The 10,777-nt window shown below is 55.7% G+C and overlaps 1 protein-coding gene across 1 annotated transcript in view; it reads left to right on the top strand.

Annotated features, from left to right (window-relative positions):
* The first annotated feature begins 201 nt into the window (after positions 1–201).
* Positions 202–10,777, top strand: part of RNF169 (ring finger protein 169) — a 33,364-nt gene continuing 22,788 nt past the window's right edge. Inside the window, exon 1 of the mRNA XM_074155690.1 lies at positions 202–592. Within this exon, the coding sequence (XP_074011791.1) occupies positions 202–592 (391 nt within the window). The remainder of the gene's footprint in view (positions 593–10,777) is intronic.

Genomic DNA, 10,777 nt, shown 5'->3' with positions numbered 1-10,777 from the left:
GGAAGACCGCGTCAGCCCCAGCTTATAAAGCCAGATCATGAATATTCAATATGAGGGCGTGGTCTACGGGGAGGCGGGGCTCGGCCTCCCCGCGGTGCTCATGAATATGAAGCGTGGGGGGCGTGGCCCCGTTATGAATTATGTGGCGGGTGGGCGGGGCCGCGCGCCCCAACGCTCTGTCCCTTCAAAGTGTGTGAGAAGATGGCGGCGGCGGCGGCCGGGCCCGGCGGCCGGGCCGCGGTGCCGGCGCGGCGGGGGCGGCGACGGCGGGGGCGGGCCGGGTCAGCGGCGGCGGTGGCGGCGGAGGAGGAAGAAGAGGAAGACGAGGTGGTGTTAGCGGTGGCGGAGTGCCCGGTATGCCGGCAGGCGTTAGCGGAGGCGGTGACGCCGCCCTGCCGCCACTCGTTCTGCCTCGCCTGCTTCCAGCGCTGCCTGCAGGGCCCGGGCCTTTGCTGCCCGCTCTGCCGCAGCCGCCTCTCCACCTGGGCCCGCCGCCAGCAGGCCCGCGCCGAGCCCGCCGCCACCACGGCCGCCGGAGCAGGAGGAGGAGGAGGAGGAGGAGGCGGCGGGGAGCAGCGGCCGCCGGACCAAGGTGTGGCGGGAACGGCGCTGAGGGAGGAGGAGGAGGAGGAGGAGGAGGAGGGGGGGGGGGGGGGGGGGGGGTGTAGGAGGGGGGTGCGATGAGTTTGCGGGGGCTCAGCCCCGAGGGGGCGTAGCCGGTCGGGGCGGGGCGCGGGGGGAGGGATGCGATGAGTTTGCGGGGGCTCAGCCCCGCCGCCCACCTTCCTTTGCGGTGGTGGGGTGATGGGTTTTTGGGGGACACGCACACACGCGCACACACACGTTTCCCCATCTCGCCATGCCCGCTTCAGCATCCCATCCGTGCATTGAGTGCGCTCGGGCTCGGCCGTCGGGCTCCCCTTGCTGACAGCGTCGGGGATGGGAATGGGGGCGGCAACAGGACCGGCCCCCCCCTCCACGGAGATGGTGGAGGGGGACTGGGGAACCCTCCAGAGAGAGTGTTCAGCCCCCCACCCCTAGGGCTGAGCCCACCCTCCTTTGCAGTGCTGGGATGATGGGTTTTGGGTGTGGGGGGGGAGATGTTTCCCCACCTCGCCATGTCCATTTCAGCATCACATCCATGCACTGAGTGTGCCCGGGCTCAGCCATCAGGCTCCCCTCATCAGCAGCATCAGGGATGGGAAGGGGGGGGGAAGCAGGATGGTGCCCACCCTCCTTTGCAGTGCTGGGATGATGGGGTTTGGGTGGGGGGGAGATGTTTCCTCACCTCGCCACGTCCAGTTCAGCATCCCATCCATGCACTGAGTGTGCCCGGGCTCAGCCATTGGGCTTGCCTCACCAGCAGCATCAGGGATGGGAATGGGGGGGGGGCAGCAGGATGGTGCCCACCCTCCTTTGCAGTGCTGGGATGATGGGTTTGGGGGGGGGTGGGGGGGGGAGATGTTTCCCCACCTCGCCGTGCCTGGTTCAGCATCCCATCCATGCACTGAGTGTGCCCGGGCTCAGCCGTCAGGCTCCCCTCACCAGCAGCATCAGGGATGGGAATGGGGGGGGACAGCAAGATGGTGCCCCCCCTCCACAGAGGCAGCTCGCCCCCCACCCCCAGGGCTGAGCCCACCCTCCTTTGCAGTGCTGGGATGATGGGTTTTGGGTGTGGGGGGGGAGATGTTTCCCCACCTCGCTGTGCCTGGTTCAGCATCCCATCCATGTACTGAGTGTGCCCGGGCTCAGCCATTGGGCTCCCCTCAGCAGCAGCATCAGGGATGGGAATGGGGGGGGGCAGCAGGATGGTGCCCCCCACCCCTGGGGCTGAGCCCACCCTCCTTTGCAGTGCTGGGATGATGGGGTTTGGGTGGGGGGGAGATGTTTCCTCACCTCGCCACGTCCAGTTCAGCATCCCATCCATGCACTGAGTGTGCCCGGGCTCAGCCATCGGGCTCCCCTCAGCAGCAGCATCAGGGATGGGAATGGGGGGGGGCAGCAGGATGGTGCCAACCCTCCTTTGCAGTGCTGGGATGATGGGTTTTGGGTGGGGGACAGATGTTTCCCCACCTCGCCATGTCCAGTTCAGCATCCCATCCATGCACTGAGTGTGCCCGGGCTCAGCCATTGGGCTCCCCTCACCACCAGCATCAGGGATGGAAATGGGGGGGCCAGCAGGACAGTCGTGTCCACCACCTCCACAGAGATATCTCAGCCCCCCACCTCCGGAGCTGAGCTGAGCCCACCCTCCTTTGCAGTGGTGGGTTTTGGTGGGGGAGACATTTTTTCCTGCCTCACCATGCCCGGTTCAACATCCCCTCTATGCACTGAGTGCGTCTGGGCTCAGCCATCGAGGTCCCCTCGCCGACAGCATCAGGGATGGGAATGGGAGGGGACAGCAAGATGGTGCCCCCCCTCCACAGAGACAGCTCACCCCCCACCCCCGGGGCTGAGCCCACCCTCCTTTGCAGTGCTGGGATGATGGGGTTTGGGTGTGGGGGGGGAGATGTTTCCCCACCTTGCTGTGCCTGGTTCAGCATCCCATCCATGTACTGAGTGTGCCCGGGCTCAGCCATTGGGCTCCCCTCAGCAGCAGCATCAGGGATGGGAATGGGGGGGGGCAGCAGGATGGTGCCCCCCACCCCTGGGGCTGAGCCCACCCTCCTTTGCAGTGCTGGGATGATGGGGTTTGGGTGGGGGGGAGATGTTTCCCCACCTCGCCATGTCCAGTTCAGCATCCCATCCATGCACTGAGTGTGCCCGGGCTCAGCCATTGGGCTCGCCTCACCAGCAGCATCAGGGATGGGAATGCGGGGGGGCAGCAGGATGGTGCCCACCCTTCTTTGCAGCGCTGGGATGCTGGGTTTGGGTGGGGGGGACAGATGTTTCCCCACCTCACCGTGCCCGGTTCAGCATCCCATCCATGCACTGAGTGTGCCTGGGCTCAGCCGTCAGGCTCCCCTCACCACCAGCATCAGGGATGGGAATGGGGGGGGGCAGCAGGACGGTGCCCCCTCCACGGAGAGCGGGGAGATGCGAAGGTTGGGTGGAGGGGACCCTGCCGGCAGCTTCTCACCCCGTTCTCATCCACGGCTTTTAACAAAACACCCCGCGTGGGGCAGCTCTGCCTTCTCTTTGGAGCCCCAAAATGCTGAATGGCCAATTATTTTTATAATACGGTTATTATTTTTATAACGGTTCCCCGTGGGAAGGGCTGGGGAGAGTCGCGTCGAGAGAGGAAAGCTTTTGCGCCGTGGGAAGTCCCGCTCCCTTGTTGACATAAGAAAAAGAAAAAAAAAAGTCCATCGTTTCTAAATTCATGGCTTTTTGTCACGCGTTTCCTCCCCGTCTCAAAAGCCGCCGGCCTTCCTCGACTCTTGGAAAACGGTTCCCTGCTTTTTTTTTTTTTTTTTTTTTAAAATAAATCCCCATTTGAGCCGGCGGCGTGGATTTTTCCCGGTGGGAACCGAGGCGTTGTGGGAGATGCCCCACCTTGCTGCCGTCGAAATTCCCGGTGTGCCGGGACCGCTTCTTCCGACGACCCGCCTCCGTGAGCTCTTCGCCGACCGTCGGTGGGAGCCCCCTTGGATCCTCTCCGAGGCTTTAAGCTCCGGATAAACATCCTTTTTAGCCATCCAGCCATTCCTTTCCGAGCGGGTTACGAGTCTCCCGGTTCGTGCTTGTGTCAGCACCCTCTAATTTGCTGCGGGAAAAATTGGCAGGATGAGCTTAAACAGCTTAAATTGGTGGTTTTGAACTAACCCCGCTAACCTTTGCTGGAAACGAACTGGGAAGCTTTCGCGCAGAAGGATTTGCGGAATCAAGGAACAGACGGGCTTGTCCGGAGGGAGCCGAACCAAAGGGCTGGGAATGATTCCTCCTCCCTGGCCCAGCTGGAGGAGGAACAACAGCAACTCCCTGAGTCCATCTCTGCTCCAAAGTCCTTTTGTCAGTCGGGTTTAAATATGCTTCAGCCTGGAGAAGAGAAGGATCCGGGGAGACCTTGGAGCCCCTTCCAGTCCCTCAAGGGGGGGTCTCCAGGAAAGCTGGGGAGGGACTCTTGATGAGGGAGGGGAGCCATAGGAGGAGGGGGAAGGGTTTGACACTGAAAGAGGGGAGATTGAGATGAGATGTGGGGAAGAAGTTCTTTGCTGTGAGGGTGGTGAGAGCCTGGCCCAGGTTGCCCAGAGAAGCTGTGGCTGCCCCATCCCTGGAGGGGTTCAAGGCCAGGTTGGAGGGGGCTTGGAGCAACCTGGTCTGGTGGGAGGTGTCCCTGCCCAGGGCAGTTGGGTGGCACTGGATGGTCTTTAAGGTCCCTTCCAAGCCAAACCATTCTATGATTCTGTGGTCCAGCCTGGCTGGAATGAGAATATCCAGCCATTCTGCAGGAATATTTATGCAGTGCCTTGACTGTTTGATGTTTTTTTTGTAAAATTGGTTTTAATCCTCTGCTTGGGTTGAATTGTCTGAAATGTGTATATTTTGCAGCAAGGCACACGGTCATCAGGTTGGTTTTCATTTTCTGCCTGCCCGAACTTCCTAAAGCTCTGGAAGCGTTTTGGAGGGAATGGTGGAAGGTTTTAGCTCTGAGAAACGTGGGGTGTGCCCCCCAAACGCAGACAGACACCTGCAGCTGGGTGTCACCTCGTACACCTTGAGGATGGCTTTGTCATCGGTGCTCTAAATTGGGCTGGAATGACCCCTGTGCTCTGATCGCTTCTCGTACCATAGACCTCGCCACCATGAAACTCCAAGGGAGCATGGCTGAGGTTGGCAAGGACCTCTGGAGACCACCTAGGCCAACCCCTGCTCAGAGCAGGGTCACCAGGAGCAGGTTGCCCAGGACTGTGTCCCATTGGGTTTTTACTCTCTCCAAGGTTGGAAACTCTGCAGCTTCTCTGGGCAGCCTGTGTCAGTGCTTGACCACCCTGACGATAAAAAAATGTCAACCAGAAGGCTCTGCCCACCCTCCAGCAAGACCTGGACGGGCTGGAGAGTTGGGCAGAGGAACCAAATGAAATTCAACAAGGGCAAGTGTGGGGTCCTGCACCGGGGGAGGAATAACCCCATGGACCAGGACAGGTTGGGGGTGACCTGCTGGAGAGCAGCTCTGGGGAAAAGACCTGGGAGTCCTGGTGGACAACAGGATGACCATGAGCCAGCAAAGGGACGAGAAAGCCAATGGTTCTCCTGGGGGGCATTAAAAACGTGGCCAGCAGGTGGAGGGAGGTCATCTTCTCCCTCTGCTCTCTGCCCTGGGGAGGCCACATCTAGAGTACTGGGACTAATTCTGGGCCCCCCAGTTCAAGAAGGACAGGGAACTGCTGGAGAGAGTCCACTAGAGGCTGTGAAGACGATGATGAGGGACTGGAGCATCTCTCTGCTGAGGAAGGGCTGAGGGACCTGGGGCTGTTCAGCTGGAGAAGAGCAGACTGAGAGGGGATCTCATCGATGCTGAGCAAGAGCTAAAGGGCAGGGGGCAAGAGGGTGGGACCAGACTCTTCCCAGTGGTGGCCGGGGACAGGACGAGGGGCAACAGGCACAAACTGGAACGTGGGAAATTCCATCTAAACATGAGGAAAAACTTCTTTCCTGTGAGGGTGGCAGAGCCCTGGAAGAGGCTGCCCAGAGAGGTGGGGGAGTCTCCTTCTCTGGAGACATTCAAACCCCACCTGGACACGTTCCTGTGCAACCTGCTCTGGGTGGACCTGCTCTGGCAGGGGGTTGGACTGGGTGGTCTCCAGAGGTCCCTGCCAACCTGTACGATTCTGTGATATTCTACGTTAAATGACCTGTGCACGGGCCACCTACTCACATGACTTTCCTGCCCTCTCTGCCTGTCCAGGATCCACAGTAATCCACTTCCTAACCCAAATTATTTCCCTATTTTTGCCAGTTTTCCTCCCAGCCAGCATGCAGTGTCTCCTTTCAAGCAAGCTACCCTGGAGAAGTCATAGAATCACAGAATGGTTTGGGTTGGAAGGGACCTTCAAAGATCACCTAGTCCAGTTCCCCTGCCCTGGGCAGGGACACCTCCCACCAGACCAGGTTGCTCAAGCCCCTTCCAACTTGGCCTTGAACCCCTCCAGGGATGGGGCAGCCACAGCTTCTCTGGGCAACCTGGGCCAGTGTCTCACCACCCTCAGCATAAAACATTTCCTCCTTACATCCAAGCTAAACCCTTTTTCAGTTTAAATCCATTGCCTCTTGTCCTATCACTACAGGTCCTGGTAAAAAGTCTCTCTGTCTTTCTTAGAAGCCACCTTAAAGTATTGAAAGGCTGCAAGAAGGTCTTCCTGGAGCCTTCTCTTCTCCAGGCTGAACCCCCCCAACTCTCTCAGCCTGTCCTCACAGCAGAGGGGCTCCAGCCCTCGCAGCATCTCCGTGGCCTCCTCTGGACCCACTCTAGCTATAAAGACTGAGGAAAGTAGGCATTGAACATCTCAACTTCTTCCATGTCCTTTGCCATCAGGTCCCCTGCCTCACCAAGCAGGAGACCCACGTTTTCCTTTTGTTGCTGATGTACTTGTAGAAGCCTTTCTTGTTTTCCATCATGTCCATTTGCTTTTTTGCCCTTTTGACTCTTTTCTCCCATAACATCCGCACTGGTGAAGACCTGGGGAGACATTATCAGTGTAAGGAGGCAGCAGAACCAGATTCTTCTTGGTTGTTCCCAGTGACAGGACTGGAAGCAATGGGCGCAAACTGAAACACGAGCACTGGCACAGGTTGCCCAGGGAGCTTGTGGAGTCTCCATCCTTGGAGACAGTCAAAACCCGACTGGACATGGACCTGGCCGGCCTGCTCCTGGTGGCCCTGATTGAGCAGAGGGGTTTGGTCTCCAGAGGTCTTTGCCAACCTCAACCATTCTTTGATTGTGTTGTCAAACACTGGATAAGCTGAAGTATTTAATTATCATAGAATCATAGAATGGTTTGGGTTGGAAGGGACCTTAAAGATCATCTTGTTCCAACCCTGCCGCCCTGAGCAGGGACACCTCCCACCAGACCAGGTTGCTCAAAGCCCCATCCATCCCGGTCATTTAAAATCTGTAAAATTGATTTAAAAAACTACTTGGTATTATTTTTTGCTTTAAAAACCGTGAAAGACGCCACCGCTTGACATAGCTCAATTATTCTGGCTTAAATTGGCCAATTAATAACGGTTTCACATCCCGATTTTTGTCATTCGCTGTGGGATTTATACATAATAGTGGATTTAGGGAGCTCTCGGACCTTGGCTGAGATTGAGGATTCTCTGTTAGGTGCTGTGCGGACACGTATGAGGATAAAGTCCTTGTCATGACACTTGTCAAACAAAACTGGATAGAAGTGGAGACAACGTAAAATACCTGACTGTGTTGTGTCTTGGCGTGGGCTGGGTTTGCTTGGCCGCTCCTGGGCACGATGCCCTTCGAGCTGCCCCGCTGCCTTCAGCCTGGCCTCCAGCTGCCTCTCCAGAAGGTGTGGGTGACCCATCGGTCCCACATCCTCTCCGCCTACTCTTGTGGGCATCTCTAGGTACCTGGAAAAGCACCCGAGATGCTGGCCGAAAACCGAATTTTGAGTTAAAGATGCAGTACTGGCTGTAATACTTTGCTAAGTGAGGTTTCTTCTATGAAAACGGTTGGCTGGTGGAAGTCTTGGAAGGCAGATAGGTGCAGCAGATGGAAGGCTCGGAGACTGCCTGGGTACGTGTTGGAAGATGCGCTTGGCCAAGAAGAACAAAGATGTACGTAGCGTGTTTGCAGCGAGTTGCTCCAGCCCGATTTGTAAGAAAATAAGGACGTTTCTCCAAGGAAGAGGGAGGACCCTGTGAATCAAGACAAAAGGATCTCATGGAAAAGGACGAGCAGATGAGATTTTGGCGGCATCTTCTCAAGGCAGCAGGCTCAAGGCCCACCTTCAGAATCAGATACTCACCCGCATCAGTAGATTTTTGCCTGTCAATCCTGACGTTATCGTCCCAGATTATAGGTGACTCCAGGGGGCTTGGAAAATTGCTAAAGGACGAGCGTTCCCCCATAAACTGGGTAACAGACATTCAGTTTTCCGAGGAAAGGGCTTGCTAAACTGGTCAAAAGCTTTAAACTCCTGCCATGAAAGTGGTCGGGCAGGGGGACAATAAATGGCTGCTTTTGGAAGGGACAGGGGAGGGACAAGCTCCCCGACACCCAGGTAGGATGAAGTGAACCTAAACCATTCCTCATCGCCGTCCGAGTCGTCCCTTCGTACACAGGTGGCAGAAGGGGCCACCTCTGCACGCTTGGAAAATTTTCCCTAATATCTAATCAAAATCTCCTTTGTCAGAAACGCAACTGATTTCTTTTGTTTCTCCTCTGCCCGGTAGCTCTGCAGAACAATTAATAACTGATGCTTTTATAAGAGGGGTGGGGTGTTTTTGCCAGGTTTCTAACGTGACTTTCCCCTCCTTCCTCCCAGTCTTTTTTTGGATGTGGTTTCCCTCTTTCCCCGCTGGACCAGACCAGTCTAGTTCTTGAGCATTTCCTGGTGATTCCTTCATTTCCTGTCATTTCTCTTGTTCTCTTGCCTGTCACCAGTTTTTTTTTCTCTCAAGACCACAGCGCTAAGAGTTCCGAAGCGGTGATCCTGACGAAGCCTTTCCCTACTACGTGGAAAGCAGTGATTTACTCCCCACATAGAACCATAGAATGGTTCGGGTTGAAAGGGACCTTAAAGACCATCCAGTCCCACCCACTGCCCTGGGCAGGGACACCTCCCACCAGAGAAGGTTGCTCCAAGCCCCGTCCAACCTGGTCTTGAACCCCTCCAGGGATGGGGCAGCCACAGCTTCTCGGGGAGACCTGGCCAGGGTCTCACCACCCTCACAGCAAAGAGTGTTTTCCCAAGATCTCAGCTCAATCTCCCCTCTTTCAGTGTCAAACCCTTCCCCCTCCTCCTATGGCTCCCCTCCTTCATCAAGAGTCCCTCCCCAGCTTTCCTGGAGCCCCCCCCTCGAGGGACTGGAAGGGGCTCCAAGGTCTCCCCGGAGCCTTCTCTTCTCCAGGCTGAACCCCCCCAACTCTCTCAACCTGTCCTCCCAACATCTCCATGGCCCCATTCCAACAGGTCCATGTTCCTTCTCGTGGTGGGGGCTCCAGAGCTGGATGCAGTACTCCAGGTGGGTTCTCCCCAGAGCAGAGTAGAAGGGCAGAACTGATTTAATCAGTTCATCAAACTGATTAAAGTCGTCACCACCTCTTTCTTCCTCCTTGTCGCAACTGTTTGATGGGATGGGTTTAAAATGGGTTAAATTAAATTAAAGATTGCCCAGGAAAAGAAAGAAGGTAGGGCTGCGTCTTCAGGGGCAGGAACAACTGTGCCATGAGACTGTTGGAGTTCTTGCATCTCTATCTCCTCCCTCGCTGTCCTCTCTCCAGTCATCCACAGTACTTAAATTAGTTTTAATCTACCATTCAAGCTGGTAATGAAGAGAGTGATTAGGAGCAGACCCAGAGAGCCCCGGTGGCCAATGTGAGAGACTGTCCTGGCGTGGCAGTGGATCGTTAGAATCATAGAACGATTAACTCTTGGGAAATAATTTTTCAGGTAGTTGTGCATCCATCTGAGTAGTGTTTATACCTAGAGTAGCTTCACTAGGCTTCTAAGAATGTGGGGTTTTGTGTGATTCCAACTGAAGACAAAATACTTGCCGTGCTGTGATTTGGGATCTTGGGGACGTGGTTATCCTGCACAATGGGGATATATCTGGAAAATAAGGGAGCTAAAGGGTGAGCTGGGGATCAGCCTGCAAGGAAACTTCATGGAGGTTGAGCAGCCCGGTCTAGTGGGAGTTGTCCCTGCCCAGGGCAGGGGGTTGGAATGAGATGATCTTTAAGGTCCCTTCCAACCCAAACCGTTCTGTGATTCTATGAATGAGGCTGCATCTGCTGGAATTCAAGCTCTGTCTCAGGACCAGTCCTTCTGTACCCAGCCTGGCAGCTCTTCAGGGTTTCACGTGTGGCTCTGGCAGCTCCAGGAGACCACACGAGCTTCTGTGCTCGTGCAACGCTGTGTCTGAGCTGAAATGGTCTCCGTGAGCCCAGAGGGTGTTGTCGCTAAACTATATCTAGCAAAATTTCTTAACCTGCCTTCACGAGGTTAAGAACTATTGCTCCTTGCCCCACTCCTTACAGCTTCTCCATCAATGACTCGGAACTTCTTCCCTCCGATGCCTTCATACCACACTCCCACCTCCCCAGCCAGCTCTTCTCCCTTCTCCGCAGAGGCGTAAGGACAGGATTTTGAGTTCCTTTGCAATGGTTCCTATTCTTATATTTTCTTACTTGATTTCCTTACCCGTTTCTGTCCAGAGGAAGTTCTGGACAGTGCAGGAGGCAGTTCCTGCCTGGGCTGCTCAAAAGTACGTGGGTGACCCCTAAAACAACACATCCTGCTAGTCCTTAACTTTCTCTATAAAGAAAAACTGTGGATATCTTGGTCTCTACAGCAGGTAAAATACCCTTTAACCCCCCAAGAAATGAACTCATATCTTTGTTTCCCCTTTACTCCTTAATAATCCCACCAAAGGAGGAGATTGGACTGAATTAACGCGAGTTGTTCTTACGGAGTTGGTTTGCCGTCTGCTCGTTACCTTCTAGAGTCTTGCCAATGGTTGTAGTACCCGTTCACATACCTGTTGTACAGATTTCAAGTAGCTGCTTCCCCTCCTGTTCCCCGACTTCGCCATGACCTTAAAGAAAACCCCTTTGCTCCACGAAGCCTCAAAGAAAACCACAAACAGTTCAGAACTT

The sequence above is a fragment of the Numenius arquata genome, chromosome 1, assembly GCF_964106895.1.
Source record: "Numenius arquata chromosome 1, bNumArq3.hap1.1, whole genome shotgun sequence".
In the NCBI taxonomy this organism is placed as follows: Eukaryota; Metazoa; Chordata; class Aves; order Charadriiformes; family Scolopacidae; genus Numenius; species Numenius arquata.
This window is presented reverse-complemented; position numbering and strand designations above follow the sequence as displayed.